General features: G+C 47.2%; 1 protein-coding gene across 2 annotated transcripts; it reads left to right on the forward strand.

Moving 5' to 3' along the window:
* The first annotated feature begins 5,551 nt into the window (after nt 1–5,551).
* LOC146190726 (sodium/potassium-transporting ATPase subunit beta-2-like) lies at nt 5,552–16,361 on the forward strand. 2 transcript variants are annotated; one of them, XM_084601092.1, is made up of 5 exons: nt 5,552–5,790; nt 6,038–6,109; nt 7,015–7,229; nt 8,765–9,063; nt 9,912–16,361. In XM_084601092.1, exons 3-5 carry the CDS (start codon nt 7,191–7,193, stop codon nt 10,510–10,512), a joined length of 939 nt encoding a protein of 312 aa, XP_084457218.1. In that variant the 5' UTR covers nt 5,552–5,790; nt 6,038–6,109; nt 7,015–7,190; the 3' UTR covers nt 10,513–16,361. The 2 variants fall into 2 exon arrangements, with proteins under 2 accessions (XP_084457218.1, XP_084457219.1); XM_084601093.1 differs by lacking the exon at nt 5,552–5,790 and adding an exon at nt 5,840–5,861.
* The last annotated feature ends 1,173 nt before the right edge of the window (nt 16,362–17,534 follow it).

The following is a 17,534-nucleotide window of genomic DNA, read 5'->3' on the forward strand; positions in this document are numbered from 1 at the left end:
CAACAGGCGGTGTGCAAATTGCACTGTTTTTCAGCAATTAGTGCTAGGAGACGTGCCGTGGCCGATGGATTCGTGCATTGTCGAGCACCAGTTGGAGCTCAGTGCACTGAAAAAGTTGGAATCCTTTTTCAGCGATAGTACGCGGCCTGCGTGCTGTGAGCTCTTGGACGGGCTCCTCTCTCCAAATCGTGGAAAGGGAGAACTCTACACCCGCCCCCTGCCGGCGCGTTCGCGGTTTTGGGGAATTGCGGTACTGCGCGTGCGCGGCGCCGTCGGGTGTACGCCTCCCTTCGTCGCTTCGCGCCACTGCCGCCGCGTTCCTCGCCTTCCGCCACTTACGCCCAGTGCTCCACAGCCGAGGGATTTTTCGGCCATGCCATACACCATGGACGTCGCCACGCAGGTGAGGACGAGGTTCGCCCCGTCTCATTTTCGGAAAGGTGGGCAAATCACGGTTGGATAGCAAAGGGCAGCTGGTCTGTCGTGCTCGATGCGAACTGGAAGCACGCACGCGCCTGTTTGGTCGCGGGGCGATGGCGTCTCGGGAGCCTGCTCGCGGATCGATGCTCTGCCAGCTCTTCCGCATCCCACGTTCTACGCGTCTCCCTCTGCCTCGTATCGCGCTTTTTTTCTTTTTTTTTCTTTTGCTTACGGTTGTGCTTTCAGGCCGATGAGGTGGGAGCGGCTTGTTTACGGCTCGCTATCGAGGCCGCCAAAGCGCCCCAGCTTTTTGGCGCTACGGGTGTTCAGGCGTGAACCGCGCACTGGACGTTGTGACGTCGCGCACTGCGCGGCAGGACGGTTGGGTGTCGCCGGACGTTCTTTTTTCTCACTATTCCCTCTCGCGGCTACGAAGCGCGCGCAGTGTGTGGTGGCGGATGCGCCGTGGCTAGCTTTGGAGGCCAGTGACGTCATGACCCAATCGAGAACTCACTGCAATGACGCGTGCCCCCCTAACCTTGACAGCTGAGAAGCGTCCGGTCGCACACCATGGCAGCTGTGGGGCCATCTAGGCGTCCGAGCAGGTGAGTCGATCCCCAGACGACTGGAACCGAGCTCCTCGCACGGGCTGCGCATTTGGTCTGCGCAAGTGAGCCCTCTTGGTGAACGCCTTTAGCGCTGATTTGGGAGGGGTGCGCGAGATGGTCTGCTTGTTCCAGACGTTGACTTTTACGGACCGATCGTTGTTTGCCGTCACGCCTTGTCGACATATTTGTAAAGTGCATTACCAGCTGCTTGAAACGAGCTAATTGATGCTCTGTGTGGGAATTCAGATAGGTGAGGACTAACAACTGCAGTCGTGCAGTTCCTGTATCCTAAACTTGGAAATACTGGGAGTGGCGTGAAGAAGTGTGAACAGCAATATAACGATTTCGTTATCGAAATTGTGACGTAACCGTTCGCTGATCAGCATTTAGGGTGGTGTCGCACCATTTCGCTTCCCATTTAGCTCACATCTGCGAGATTAGTTTGCGATAGGGATTCGAACCGGCGACATATGTACCTCTAGTTGTATGCCGTTAATTGTAGGTGTCCACTAAGAAGACAGGCAACTGCGCATTTTCTTTGAAACGAAAATTTAACGCTACCATAGTATCTGCCAGTCTCGATGCTGAACCGCGGAACAAAATTGTCAAACACTATAGCTGCTTCGCACGTCTGAAACCCCCCTGCTTTTTTTGTGTGTGCGCGCGTTCGTTTGTACCAAATTTCGTACCAACCGCTCCATGATTGCATTACGCCTCTCGTCAAGCTGGATGAAGCAGCTAGTATGTAGTTACTAATTGCTCTGAGTCGTGGGTATGGTTAGTGCTATTTTGTTTGCACATATGTAGGACGTAATTTTAGTCACCTGCCGTCAAACACGTCGACATACGAAGCACGGTACCCAAGTAGCACTGAAAGATTAGATGAATGTCATATTTTTGCTTCATTCGAACGTTATTTTGATGTTAGTCTTTTTTTTTTTCTAATCTTTTAGCAATGTTGCATATAAAGATTGCTATGTTTCCATAGACAAACTACATAAATCTAATATGTGTGCAACATTCGTGAAAATGTAGAACACGAACATGTACGCCCACCGCTCGTGATGGTACACAATTTGCACGCTTTGCAAAGACCACAATACAGCACAACTCCATAATACAGCACCATTCGTACACTCGCCTCTGAACAAATAGCATAGTTGTTGCGACTGAAGGAAGGAAAAGAAAATGCACGGGCCTGCTACTGGCTCTGTAGCTGAGCCACCTTTGCTACCTCGTGCGGACAGAAGAGAAAAAAAAAAGAGGGAGAGAAAGGCGCGCCGCAACAGCCGTCGTTCACCACCAAGACGGTAGCGGGTGCAATGACGGCCTACAACAAATAAAAATATGATGGCCGGCTAGCCCCCTCCTGTCGCAGCCCCGTAGGGTCAGGAACAGCCACCGGAAGCATAGAGTAAACCTTTTATATCCATCGCCGGCGGATGTTCGATGCACTAGTGATAGTAGCGGATTGGTAATAAGCAAACTTTCTCAAAATATTAGGGATGTGCTTGCATTTTACGATGGGCATCGTCTCAAAGCTCTAGTTGCAAAGAAGTGTTATTGAAAAAAACATGGTTGCTGGAAGAAAAAGGGCAAAAATGCTAGGACTTGGTGTTTGAAATATGTATGCTCTGTTGTTTTATGGTTATGATTCAAATATTTTTAGCATTTAGGAGACTATATTGAAATATTTCTTTGTAACATTAAAATGTTTGTTATGCAACATATAACATCGTAACATCCAGAAGTCAACATTAGTAAAATGTTTGTTTTAAATGTTCTACTAGTGTTATTTTTATGTCACAGAATGTTAGGCAAAGTTCAAGTATCTTTGATAACAATTTCATAACATTCTAATGTTCGGTGCTACCTGGGTATGAACGAGTTTGATATAAGTTCCTTTGGAGAAAAATGATCAATTTTACTGCTCCTTGACTGAACCACTCGATAAGAATACCGGTAATATATGGTAGCGGTTGTCGCCAATTTCGATAGTTAACTGCGCTGCTGTCTATGCGTCTGTGAAATCTTGTTGCGGGGGTGGTGACCGTAGGAAAACTTTTCATCAGCCTGTAACAGGAATAGGGAGAGTGATTATAGAGATAAGGGGGTAACATATTACGCGAGATGTTGTTGTGGCTGTAGAAAGAAGGAAAAGAAAATGCACGGGCCCGCTACTGGCTCTGTAGCTAAGCCACCTCCGCTGCCTCGTGCGGACAGAACAGAAAAAGTAGTGAAGAAAGAAGAGGGAGAGGAAGATGCGCGCTGCAACAGTCGTCGTCCACCACCTAAACGGTGGCGGGTGCAATGACGGCCTACAATACATAAAAATTGGGTGGCAGGCTAGCCCCCGCCGCAAGCGGCGTTGACCTATCAGTCCCGGCCCCGTAAGGCCAGGAACAGCCACCCTTCACCACATTCCGAGCGTAAGGGCCTCGTGTCGCAGAAAAGCCGGCGTTGGCGTTGTTCGTTTCCGGCCGTACGTTTTTCGTTATTTATAACCGACTAGAATCGTTTCCTACAGAGCTCAGAGCCAGTTTATATATGTCGATGACGCAGCCCTACTACTAACTGGAGACTGCAATGAAACTGTTTAGAGTGAACAAACTTTTACGTAACATCGAGAGAACTGAATTTATAGCTTTCACCTCTAGCAGAAGACAGGGTCCTAAACCTTCACTACAGGCCGTAGAAATACCCCTTGAGAAAGTATACTTATATTCATTTAGGAATATAGCATTAGATGATCAGATTCGGACCATGAAAAGGAAACAACAAAGAGAATAAGACTGGGTTGGAGCGCATTTGGCAAGCACTCCCATATTACCGGCATCGCTCAAGATGAAGGTATACGACAGTTGCATCTTACCTGTACTTACCTATGGGGCTGAAAAGTGGAGGCTAACAAAGAGGGTTCTACTTAAGTCGAGGACAGCGCAGAGGGCTATGAAACGAAAAATGGTAGGGGTAACATTAAGAGATAGGAAGCGTGCAGAGTGGGTCAGAGAAATAACTCAGGTTACCGACATTCTAGTGGAAATTAAGAAGAAATGGGCATGGGCAGGACATGTAGTGCGAAGAAAAGATACGTGAGCGTCGCGGAGATAGAAAATGCGGAGGGTAAAGGAGGAGAGACATTGCAGCGTCCGGTCGCGGCGCGGCCGCGCGGCCATGCCGGCTTCAATAAAGTGACATCAGGGCCTCTCCTAAGTTCTTTTCTTCCTCCAAGAATATGGGAGAGGCCTTCTACCTGCTGATGATGATGAATATCTCCGTTGGGCTGCTAATTAACCCTTGCATGCGCCACATTACTTAACGCGAGAAAGCATTTTAGCTATAGTGAACTAGAGTAACATATTCTAGTTAACTATAATTTTAGCTTTGATAAATTGAGTGTGGCCTATTTCAATGTATTTCATTGTAATCTTGCATAATGCGTCCAGTCAGGGCTTCATACGCATCTTGCCTCGCACCGCTCATTACTTTCCGGAAAATACGTTAAGAAAAAATAGCATCGGTATACCTTGATGGTCGTCATCAGAACCACTTTTCTGAGATCTTCAAAATCATGCGTTTCCAATCAATTCACAATTACAAAACTTGACTTTGGTGAACAGCGTTGTAAACGCAAATATACCTTACAAGCCTTCCTTTCTGATACTAGCTTCAATTCACACTAGACATGTTAATATCAGTAACCTTGACCTACCTGAAACACATAATATATATGGACGTCGAACATCAGCATTTGTCAGCGCTAAAGTGTGGAACGTCATTCCATCCAGATTAAGTTGCCGAACATTGCATCGTCTCTAGAAGACAAATGTTATCAGAACAGTACACACCTCCCAACTGTTGAAATGTTCATATGTTGCAGCCATGTAATGAACTGCAAATGCTTTCATCGACATGAACTCCGTACAATAATGAAGAAAAGAAAAATAGAGTATTCTTCTTTTAGGGCCTTGTTAAGAGTCGCAACTTTCTATCCTGAAATCAGAGTCTGTTAATATTATTTCTCCTGCTGTGCCTTCAAAAGCAGTTATGCAATGTCATAGATACGGGACTCTTTGTTAGTTTTTACTGGTGGTCTTTTGTTTAGCTGGTAGTGCATCAGCACCATTAGCGGAAGAGACGGCTTCTATTCCTCGTTTGCTGACGCCAGCTGTAAACTCCACGGCGCTGCCGGACTGCAGGGAATCTGATCATTTCCGCTGGATATGCTGGGGCGATTCAAAGCGCAGTCCAGCGTGGCGACGATCGATGATAGCGCTCTTGGAAACGACCTTGCTTGTGTTGCGCACGTGGGGAACTTGCTCGGCCAAACCAAATTTCTATGTCAACGCGCTGTTTTCAACTAGACCAGCAACTATAATGGTGTGGCCCACCTGGCGAACGTTGCTGCCGCCGGAGTTACACAGGCGGAGGCAAACCGGTGCTATCTCCTCACCCTTTGCGGCGCAAGTTTCTTGCGGTCTCTGCAACGAGGCCACCGTGCCGTCGCGCTGTCAGACACGTGTGGCGTCGCGGAAGGCGTTTCCTTAACGCGGATAAAAGCTGCGCTAGGCGAAGCGGCGAAGCGCTGATTGGGAGGGTGCCCCTGTTCGCGCGCTCTGTTGACGGACGCCTGCGGCCCAACGGACGGGGCCTCCATCGCGCCCCTTTACTTTTTTCCTAGTCCCGCTCCCTTCGTCTCCGGATGCACGCGACGGGGCCCGAGAGTCCCCTCAGAGCGCACTAGGGGCAGCGTCAAGCAGTGGTGAGTGGCGTCGTTGTGTCCATCTTTGTAGAGACGTTCGCACTAGGCCGAGGGCTGATTCTTCACTGATGGTAACAGTGCGCTTGCTTTGGCGCTTACTGACAGACAGGGCCAAAAAGACAGCGGGTGACCTGTCTTGTCTTAGTCGTTTAGAACGGGGCTAAACCTTTTTGAAGGCGTGCGCAGTCTGTAAACCGAGTGGGTCGGCCCGCTTCATCGTTCTGTGATGGTGGTTTTTACTGTGCAGGTACACCTGAACGAGCCTTCTCCGGTCGAGTGTCGAGATGTGGAGGTTTATTTTTTAGTGATTCCTTAGAGGGTGAGTACGAGAAGAGTACACTCTTTCTGCCTGCTTTCTTTTTGTATGCATGTGGATTGAAAGCTGCGGAATGTGTGCATTTTGATTGGTCTCGTTCGACAGTGCGCAGCTTATCTTGTAGTATACTTGATATTCTTAGTCTTTACATTTCGTGCTGTGGCTACGAGGCAGATCAATATACTTTTAATCGCTGCTGTGTACAGCGGTACGCTGTATGGCAGCTTGCTTCGCTTACAGGCTGACACAAGTCTACAAAAGGTAGATATAGTCACATTTTTGTTCTGCCGCAAAATTACGCTTCCATCATAGAAGGTCCGCTCCACTATTGGAAGCAAAATCACCAAGTTTGACGTGCAGAACCAGTACAACGGTATTTTGGACCACATGGAGTTTAGGGCCCATGGGGTATGTGTGATTCCCGTTAAGGATGCCCTGAAACGCCACTTTCGAGCTCTTCCTGATCTCCATTGACCTGCACCTCAAGTGGAATTGACACCCAGTCTTCGCGCACGCGGTCGTCGGCACTCGTCGCTGCCCTGTTCTCGCAAACATATCGAACGAGGCGCTGACATCATTGCAATGACTGCTCCCCGGTGATGAACATTTGGAGAAGCATATAGTGTTTGAAACGAGAGCTCGCATCATCGGATTTATTTTGTGGTTTAGAGCCTCCTTAATGATTTCTCCAGGTCAGCATAATGAATTAGGCTTTTTAACACATCTTTATCTTACGCAAAAAAAAAAAATATCCTGAACTGTGGGGTTGCCATTAGCCAGATACTTATTTATGTGTTTCTTATGTGTTTCTTATGTGTGCGGAAATCTGTACGAATTGTTTTCTGTCACCCTGGGAAAGTCGGCCAACGCTTCTAGGCTATTCGTAGACTGTGACCGGTTCCGCGCAGGCGCGGCTTCCGTGCGAGCGCCCTCTGACCCGCGCACCCCGGTGCCGTCACCGGCACCGGCGAGTCCCGAGCAGCAACAGCAGCCCGGCTCTAGGACACCGGCCTCCGCAGAGACCGCGGCGCCATCCCCGCAGCAGGCCGCCGCTGTGGTGGTGGAGGACCACAGCGGGCCGGCCATGGCACCTCCCGAGCAGGCCGAGCAGGAGCCCGAGAAGGTATGTAGGCTCGCCTTCCGCTTCATATATCATATGTTCATCTAGGATGATTGCAGAAATACAGAAAAAAAGTCTGTTGACCATGCTGTTGACTTTTGTTGAAGGTGGAGCGAAAGAGGGTTTAGTCTTGAGCCATGTGTGAGTTCTTATGGACCTGCAGCGTTTCAGGTCGCTTGAAGAGGAAGTGAGCTATTGTCCGCGCCCCTCCAGATGCTGGGATTACCACAGGAGCTTGACCGTATGACTGAAAAGCAAACTCACCTGGGGTGTAAGGTTTTTTTTTTTTTAAATGGTGCACATGTCAACAGGAAGATATGTGTATGCCATGATTATTCTTCAGAGTCTATTGGAGGTCACATAGACCTTGCAGTTCGTATAGCAGTGTCCGAGCTGGGAGACAGTTGTAGCAGACATCGTAACAGGATGCAGACGCTCGGAGCCAGTGCCCGTGCGCACAGGTCTTGATTACACCGCGCATACCTGGTTAACCAAATACTTGATTCTCGACCTTTATAGCGCAAAAACTAATCTTATTAAGCACGCGGTCAACAAAATCTCTTTAACATTTTACTTAATTCAGTTCTGTGGTGAGTGTAAGTTGGGAATTCTAGGCCGTGGAGAAGGCCACGCCATGTCAGTTTTTGAAACGACGAAAAGTTCGCATTCTAAGCCCCTTCACCACAACGATATCCGGCTGCATTTTTCAGCACAAAACCTTCAAAAATTGATCGCTAAATACTGAATTATTTGTCCACGGCTTCACGCTTCCAGTCGGCAGCAACTACCTAGCTGGAATAATTAAATATTAATTAATGCGTTTTATTTAGTTAGGTACATAATTAAAATAGCTCTACAGTAAATTATGTTTGCCGTAACTGAAAATTTCTTCCTGAAAGCATTAGTTTTTTATTTCTATCTCAAATTTGAAAAATGCGTTTGCTAGAGCAGCCAGTATGATTTCAACGCTGAATTGGGGCAAACTGCACTAAAATGTGGTACATAACTGCATTATAATTACGCGGGTACAGTTTTGGTGAAAAGTCCTGAAGCCAAAGGTATTTTGTCTCAGCCGCAAAATGGAGGCGTCGCGTCATCATTAAAGGCCAAAGGGCATTAAAAAATACTAGGAACCGATTTCTTACCCCCCCCCCCCCCTAGGGTGGCGCAGGGGTTATGGGCGCCCGACTACTGTGCCCGCAAGGATGCGCGATCGAATACCGGCCTCGGCGACCGCTTTTCGATAGAGGCGAAAAGCAAAGCGCCCGTGGGCTGTTCGATGTCAGTGCACGTTTCGAAATTTTGATGGTTTCATTTTGCGGCAGAGACAAAAATCCTTTGGCTTCAGGAATTTTGACTGCAACATACGTTGCAGTTATGGGCGCAGGATGAACGCAGTTGGGATGATTAGTTACGGGGTATGATACAACGTACCGAGGTAAAACGCAAGTGGAAGAGAAGTGACCGTCCTCTCTCAGTCTCGCTCTTTCTGTCTGGTGTGCCGACATCCGATGGCGTTCTTCCGCGGTGGCTCTCAGGTTCCCCTGCGGACGGTCTCGGCGGCTGCGGATGGTCCTGAAGATGGTGCAGCTAAGGCTGACGGCGCCCCGTCCGCCGACCAGCAGCAGCAGAGAGGTGCGGGCGGCGTCAGCCTGTGGCTGTCCAAGCCGCGGGTCATGTGGTGGATCGCCGTGCTGGTGGCCATACTGCTGGTGGCGGTTGTACTGGTGGCCACATTACTCTCAACGGGAAGGGAAATCGATGACATGGTGTGGACGGACGATGCCTCCTTGCTCACTGTCTGGCCACGACCCAGAGGCAAGCACAGGCTGATCTGGTGAGGAGGCGGTCTTGCCTTCCTTTCTTGTGTGTCTCACGTGAGGTGCACTCACAGCGGTTCATTCAGCGACCGGTAGTCTCGTTTACGGCATAACGACCTGTAGCGCATGGTACATTGAGAGCACTGGGCATCTTTTTCTTTTCTTGCAGCTAAGCGGTTTATAGACATGTCTTTTTCGGAGCAGGCCGGCGATTAGAGGGCAGTAGACTGTATAAGGAAGCAATGATTTCCCTAACGGTTCTGCACACACCCTTATTGATTTACCCTATAAATTCGTAGCATTTTTTTTTTTTTTGCGTCGGTGACTGGCAAGAAGGACTACCGCGTCTCCTCTGCAATCACCCTCCTTTCCCCCTAATTAGTTTCTCGGAAAGTCACGCTTGCCAAAGCTTGTAGATGTGTGTGAATATATAATAATGTTCGAATAATTTCGAAATATTCAAATTAGGTTTTTTAATCTAAAGGAAACTGATTTATTGTGGAGATAGGCCGTGAAAAAAAGCAAATGCACTGAAGATTTTTTTAAAACCCATTTTCAGCATAATTTACTGTGCCCGTAAGGTCTAACAGGCATAAGTCAGAGAAATTGAATCATGTAATACTGATAGTAATAATATTCATTTTGTAAATATTATCTTCCTTACAATTCCATTCAGAGGAAAAGCTTTAGCGTTGTAATTTGACTTAATGCAATGTACACAGGCTGTTTCAAAAACTAATATAGAAAATAATCGGTTAAAAAATAGAAAGAAAAAGCATTTTAGGCTTTGTGACCGTTCCTCCACAGCCTCTCTCCACTAGTGGAAAAGTAGCGTTTTGATTGCCATCCCCTCCTATCCGCGCAGGTTTCGCCACGGAAGCCTGCCGTACGAAGGTCGCGACTGGCCCGAGCTGACGGCGCAGCTCAAGGGCCTCGTGACGGCCTACGACCCAGTACGCGCCTCGCGTAACGCCAATGTGACCGAGTGCTTCGGACGGCGGCCCGAGCACGGCAAAGTGTGCCTCTTCGACATCCGCGCAGTGGCGCCCGAGTGCACGGCGGCCCTGGACTTCGGCTACAAGGAGGGCAACCCCTGCGTCTTCCTCCAATTCTCCAACGTGCCGGGCTGGGAGCCTGCACCGTTCCCCCAACACGAGGCCGCACAGCTGATTCCGGCGCCGCTGATACCGCTGCTCAAACCGGACCTCGTGCTTCTCCAGTGCGAGGGGGACACCATAGTAGACCGCGAGAACCTGGGCGGCGTGGTGTATACGCCGTACCAGGGATTCCGCACCGAGTTCTTTCCATACACGGGCCACCGCGACTACATGGCACCGCTGGTGGCTGTCCAATTCCGAAAGCCGATCACGGCGATCGTCATCGGCGTACGCTGCCGGCTCTGGGTGCGCAACCCGCCGCCCGCCAACGCCTCGGCCGAGCTGTTCTTCAACCTGCTTGTCGACTGAAGAGGGCCCTTTCTCCCCACCATCTGTATTGACGCATGGTGCGCCAACGCTGCGCTGCTGGCCGGCGGGAAGGACCACTATGTCTGAGCTGAGGAGGACGGTCATCATCTGCTCGTGACTGAGCGGGGCGTTGTAGCCGAGCGTTACCGCACTGGACGTCAGTGGCGCCTCATCATTCTTGAGACTGGCTTTCCGAATATGCCATAGCCGCAAAGAATCTGACCGCAGTTACAAAGTCGAAGTTGCGCATTAAAAGAAAGTCTGGTCTGTATTAGCCGCAAGCTCAGAATCGGCCGGATAGTGGCCCAGTCTCTACCTAACGGCAACAGCGACGTCAAGTGCGGTGACGCTCCTCCGTACTGTGGCCACCGTTACGGGGTGCACCATCTTCTTTCCGGTACTCGTCCGTGGTCGGTACGGGTTACGCTTATCATTATTACCGTAGAAGGTGGTGGCGTGGCCCCAATGGCGAGTTCCGAATCTCCTACGGGAACTCGTAGCAGACCGCGTTTCCGGTTCCGGCACTGTAGCCTCCTCAAGACCGGAGGCACTGAGCGTGCAGTGTTGCCGGGCCGGTACTGGACGCAGTGCCGGAAGCGAGGATGCTCGGTTTGGTGCTAGTTCCCGTCACCGTCGAATGGGGTCACCGCGGTCTCGTGCGGCACAGCAAAGATACAGAGTCTAGTGCTGCTGTTGTACCTTCATTGTAAGTTCTCTTTGGAGCTGGACAGGAAAGACAGTGACATGAGGGCTTCGCCCAGAAGTTCGGACTTTCTTGCACGTAGATTGATATTTGAGGGTGGATCATGGTTGAGTCAAAATGACTGTACATGTGGGAAATGTCATAGGAGATGGATCAGAAGCACTGTTTGATGGATCGAAATGGGCTTGAACGAATTACAGCTCACCGCTGTAGTTTTGATGATGGAATTTCTACACATCGTGTTTTACTGATGACACCTGTTGTTACTGCTAACAGATGGCTATTTGCCCAAATGCATAGAATGCGCGAATCATTCTGTAAGGTGTTGGCGTGCTGTGTAGTATGTGCAAAACTTCTCCTGATTTGTTGTACCGCTGAAACGTTACTGAAATCAGACATGAAATTTTATTCGTGCTTGCGTGGTAACTCACTGATGATGGAGCTTGAAGCGAAATCAAAGTGAAAGGTCGGGCTGAAGGCAAAGACATGCGCTCAAAGCAAGCAAGTTCTTAGAGGCGGGCGCGAAGGTTTAGTTTTGGTGACGCGCGTTGTTACGGAGTTACAGTTTGCGAGGTATATAGTCACTGTTTGTTTTATTCTCCAGAGCCTAAGAGCTTAGCTCTTACGCGTCGCAGGTTATTGAAGCGAAGCTCTCGAGTACTTCATATGCCACACTGCCATTCTGTTGAAGCCCCCTAAAGTAAAGGGTATGTTTCGACGTCACAAGGAAGTGAAGATTTTGAAGTTGATGAGGACGGTAACATTGTGGATCACAAAGGCGCAAAGCTTACGGCCTTCAGGATACCTGAACAGTAAATGACGAGGAAAACGGTACAATGCTATGTTCAAACATTGGTATAAATGATCCTTCACGCAGAACGATTCAACTGCAGTAAGTTAATGTAAATTTAAAAAAAAAATAGACACTAATGAAGAGGACATTACCATCATCGCATGAAACGAAGTTTAGAATGCATAATGGAATTAGCGAAGGGAAGTCTTTTCATCTTTTTGCTCCTTTTAATTCTACGCGTCAAGTTCTCATGCAACGCGCGACAAGGATGACAATCCGATCTTCCACGGAAAGCTGAAAAAAAAAAAAGGTATAAACCAGTTCGTGACTGCTTTTAGGATAACTCCATAACTAAGGTGTTTTTTACAGTGTTAGCTCTACTAGATCCTAAAGATATCCGTGTCGGTGCAATCCTTCACCTTGACTTACATTGATAAACCGGCATAGCAAGAGAATCACTTACTATCGCTCAACCTGTGGGAGTAACTGCGTTTAAACCGCAGAAACATTTTTTTTCTTTTTTTTTTTTTTTACAATGGGCAATCTTCAGAGCTGGTACGCTTACTGATATTCGCTCTGCGTTTACTGCAGGCCTATGTTTTTTTTTTCTTTTTTTTAATCATTCCAGATAAATAACCATCCAAACTTTCACAATCGCCAGTTTAGCGCGTTAACACGCATATGATGTCACATGTTCAGCGACAGTATTCATGGCACCATAGTTTGATCTATAGGATGTCTTAGTTCGGCGGAATCTTTGGTTTGGTTTCACGGTTTTCATTGTTTCAAAATAATTTTCCTCTGTATTTTTAAAATTTGCTACGCGTGCCGAATATAGAGAAGCTAAAGGATGCAAAGTGGTTATCAACTCGAAATGTTCGAAAGGAGCCTTAGAGTCTCTCTCTAAATTTGACTCCTTTAGATAAGAATTATGACGACTGTTTTGTTGCACTGCCTTTTCCTCGGTGGTCGTAGGCGCTTTTTTCTTTTTTTTCATTCCGGTTACCCGTCATCTTATTGTTTCGGTTTCCTGAGGACGCTAAGCGAAAGCCTTGTGACGAAGCAGAGCGTAAGTGGGTCGAACACGTGTCGAGAAAACTTTCCGGCACGGATCGTCCCTATGAGGGGCGATGAGCGCGGCGTCTTTGTTTATAAGCGCTCGTTTTCTTGTTACGCGCGCGTTTACGGTCGTCGATGTGTGTCTGTACTCGCAGGTGTATCTTGGCAGCGGGGGAGAGGGGTTGAATGGCGGGAGAGGAGGGGCCATTTTTCTTCCACTAGGAGGTCAGGTACTTGACTGCAGTTTCATTCTGTAGCCACTCTTCGTCATTATATCCGCGATACATCAAGTCGACTTTCAGTTATGGTCCGTCTAGTTATAAGGTGCTTTCTCTTTTTCATCTGCGCCTAATTGCAAAAGCTTTGCTTATTTTACTGTTAAAGATGAGGACACCAAGGCAATGTCAATCTGTCGAGAAGGAACGATGCACGGCGCTTTTTTTTATTACATAAACTTTTCTACGTAGCCTACGGGTAACTACTAAGCAGCGTGTTCACCGCGCAGGGAATAAGAAAAGGGACACACGGTCCTTCAGGGTGCCTGCGATTAAAAAAAAGAAAATGGAGGTATACCCTCTTCGTATTGTCTTTTGCCTGATTTAGAAATCGGGAAGCTAGGGCAGCTAACAAGTAAAATCCGTGTATAGCGCAGGTTTCCCTCTCCGAAATATAAGAAATCTTTCTAAAAATCGTTAGCGTCCTGGAAATTGACAGTAGTCTATATGAACCCAGTTTACGCTCTTTGAAGTTGCATCTCCGTAGGCTGGCATTACTGTGGTATAGACTTGCACACATTGAAAAAAAAAAAAAAAAAGAGAGAGAGAGAGAGACGGAGAACCCTGCTGCATCATAGAGGTGTATTTCTAAAATTTTAAAGCTATGCAGTACATCAGTACATGCTACGTGGATACACTCGTAAAGGGGACAAATGATACGTCGATATATCGTGTACGTACTGAATATTTCGCCGGGCGATCAAAATACATCGATCAAAGTTTTGTTGCGGTTTTCTGCATTTGGCGCAGATGAGAAAGAAAGAACTTCAGTACTGCTATATTATATACTTAGCGTTGCTTTTAGGCTTAGGTGCCAGAAAAAGCGCTCGAACATTTCTATCCTCGGAGTTCAGTAGGCAACCTCTGTTTCCGGCCCAGCGAGGCGGGAACGAAAAACTCCTCGAACAAAACCGTATTTCTGATAAAAGAATACACAAGGGATGAGCCTATATTTTTGAGCTGGTATTTAAGGGGGAAAAAAAAAAGAGTAATAAGAGACGAGACATGAGAATCAGCCGTTGTTCAACAAGTCCTCCACTCGCTTTCAATACTCCAAGATATACCACAACAAAAGTGCTCCCGGTTCGCTCCAGGAGCATTTTATGTGCGCTCACTGTTCCGTACGTGTAGTATAAGTATATAGTTGTATACTCTTGTGCATACTCGGGTCTGTCTTTGCTCTCATCGTCGCGAGTTACCTCTAGGAAACGAGTAGGAGGTGACGAGTGCGCTCGCTGTTCTCTCTTCTGTTTGATGTTCTTTTTTTCTTTTCCGCGTTGTTCTAATAGACCAAAGACTTGTACCTATTTACACCATACACAAAAGCTGTTTGTCAAGTCGACACACGAGCTCTCATGGCACAGTGTTTTCATGTATGGTTACGGCACAGCATGTATGGCTACGGATACGGCTACGGCCACGTTCACGGTATCATCTAGCGCAAATACCTTGTTCCTCGTTTGAGTATGCGTTTAGTTCAATATAAGGTGGTTTTAACGTAGACAGATGCGTTACCACGATGCGCTTATGAGGGGTCCGGACTGCGCATGCCATGTGCTCGCCAGCACATGGCCTGTAGGGTGTCATGAGCGCATGCGCAGTAGAAGCCACACCTTAGCGCACACAAGCAGATGGCGGCTCGTGGAAGCAGATCGCGTTATAGCAAAAAGAACCATTCTGTAGCTTTGACGGTTATCTATATTGTGCTCTGCATCGACCACGCCATGTTAAAGCACTCAAATTGTTTTTCTCTTTGCGTGTGCTTGGCTGTATGTGTGTGCCTTTTGCCGACACTTTGAGACTGCTCGAACACCTGGACCGGAGAGGGGAACTGTGTCGTGCTTCATTTTGTGTTTGAAATCTTGTAATTTATTTGCTTTAAGATTACTCTGCACAGCTGATTCATTTGCAATGTTGAGTGTCTGGTGTTATGTGAAGGAGAGAATGTTTCCTCTCTTCATATTGTGTTGTTCTGAATATCTCATATATATTTTGGAGATCGCAGAGCGTGACAAAGCTGTCATCTCATTCTAAATCCATTCGAAACAACGGCCTCGTTAGGTTGAGAGTGAGATCGCCTCCAGACTTACGGGGCTGGCGAATATACATTTTGTGGTGGCAAAACTTGAAGCAGTACAAACCTGCATATTTGGTCCATGTGAATGACATTGGTCATTTAATACACACAGAGGCCATGGAGCTAATGACGCCTTAAATCATTTACAAATGGAATGGGCTCACTGTGATACCACTGATATGGCCAAAAGCATCTTCATGGTACACTAACTTAGTGGGGACCACTCAGCAACAAACTCATGTAAGCCAGAGGACGGAAAAAGAAACGAGAATCAGTCAAGTAGTTGTTGAAGAAGTAGTAAATGAGATGGGGCTTTCACAGAATGCTCAAACTCGCGTTTTCGCCGAAGCTTCAAATTTCGCGCTCATCCCATAACGCGGGTTAGATTTTTCACAATCAGGCTGCCCCGTCATTTTTGCTCTACCTGTGGTCTCTATACATTTTCTGCGGCTTTGAAATTTAAGCTTTCCGTGAATCTTCAACACTTCAGAATTCAGAAATCGGCACTTACGTTTACATAATTTATAAATTCGCTACAAGAATCACAGCGCGCTACTTTACATTCTGACCACTGGCGTCAAATATTTCCCAGTTTCTTTCCTGCAACACGTTGGAGCTTCTCTATATACTCGTTTCTTCAATACCTTTGGTCGCGTTACAAGGACGTCGTGTTCTGTTTACAAGACAAGGCATTCCACTCTGTGTATGTGAACGCTGGTAGGCCTTTATCCGTTTTTTTTTCTTTCTGCGTGCTTGTCAACCGTGTATATGCTTCCTCCTCGCCTTCCTTTCCCACCCCCTCGCCTTCCTGCCGTCCTTTACGATGTGTTCAGCGAGGACCAGGCCTCCCTGTACAGCAAACAGCCAGGTCTCTTGTGGCGGGAAAGAAGCCAATTACGCCAACTGTCCCGATTCACGGAATAAATCTATTTCGTTCTCCTTTCTGGGCGCAAAACTTGGAGGCCGGTACTCTCCGTCTCCAACTTCGCTCTCTGATTGAGAAAAACTTCAAGTGCTATAGCGTATGCATTAATTTTGACGCTTAACATGGAGCGAGCTAACACAAGGGTATACCGAAAGCGAACATGTAGCTCTTGCATTGGTATATAATAGAAGTAATCGTTAACTTTTTGTTGAAATAGCCTTGTTATTCAACAAAAAATTCACCGCTATTGACCTTGATCAAGGCAATGTCAACAAAATTATGATTAAACCTTGGTCAGCGCATTATTGTCGCATAAACTGTATTCAGTACATATAGAATAACACCTCGTGACAGCCGAAGTACCTAAGCCTAACTGATGTAAATGGGGCCTAATATGGTTGGTGTAACCACAGACTTGCTGTGCACTTAGGTAATGCTTTGTAAGAGCGCAGCGCCTGTTAATACTTTAATAAGCCTCTGAAACTCTACCGTTCACGTTCGAGAGGAGTGCGAAGCTACAAATCGCACTCAAGCGTGTATTTTATGGTGGGCTCATAAACAAGTGACATTTATTTTTGCTGTTCGAGGATGAATCAAGGCGGTCATTTAAGAGTAGGTGGTATATGGATATGGTTAATTGTAAGACCCAAATAATAAATACATACTTATGATAATGGTTGAGATAACTTGGCATTTTTGGCAGTTAATCATTGGCATATATAGGGACACCCTTTTGCAGGAGTATATAAGGACGAAGCTAAGGCAAGCTACTTAAAATGATAGGCAGTCGTTCTATATCATGTACTCGTTTTACTACAAAGGAGCTCGCAGTTGAAGCCGGCTACATGGTAAGAAAAAATTACCCACGATTACGTTATTTCCTAATGCGAAATTTGAGCGCAGCTCATCACCTGTTTCACCTTTTCGATAGATTGAGGCAAAAATTTCGAGCAAGACAAATATGTACAATTACAGACAGCCTTTCTTAATTTTTCACACGTATTCCTTCAAGAAACACTCCACTAACAGTTCTTAGCTGTCTTGAAAGAAGCTTTGTGGTCGGAGAAATGAAGAGAGCAATTGAGTTATCGGGAGGTTTCGGGAAGCAGCGCGTGGGCCCATAGGAATGTTGAGCGACGAACAGATAGCAGCGACTGACTGATGCCGCTAGCGAGTGAAGTGAGTGAGAA

Source organism: Amblyomma maculatum, chromosome 4 (genome assembly GCF_055883805.1).
Source record: "Amblyomma maculatum isolate TAMU_Amacu chromosome 4, ASM5588380v1, whole genome shotgun sequence".
NCBI lineage: Eukaryota > Metazoa > Arthropoda > Arachnida > Ixodida > Ixodidae > Amblyomma > Amblyomma maculatum.

What these genes read in the sequence shown, in the direction of transcription:
- LOC146190726 (XM_084601092.1), top strand. Translation starts at nt 7,191, where the DNA reads ATGGCACCTCCCGAGCAGGCCGAGCAGGAGCCCGAGAAG. An exon ending in CCGAGCAGGAGCCCGAGAAG is followed by an intron (nt 7,230 to 8,764) that starts GTATGTAGGCTC and finishes GGTGGCTCTCAG; the next exon opens with GTTCCCCTGCGGACGGTCTC. An exon ending in GGCAAGCACAGGCTGATCTG is followed by an intron (nt 9,064 to 9,911) that starts GTGAGGAGGCGG and finishes CTATCCGCGCAG; the next exon opens with GTTTCGCCACGGAAGCCTGC.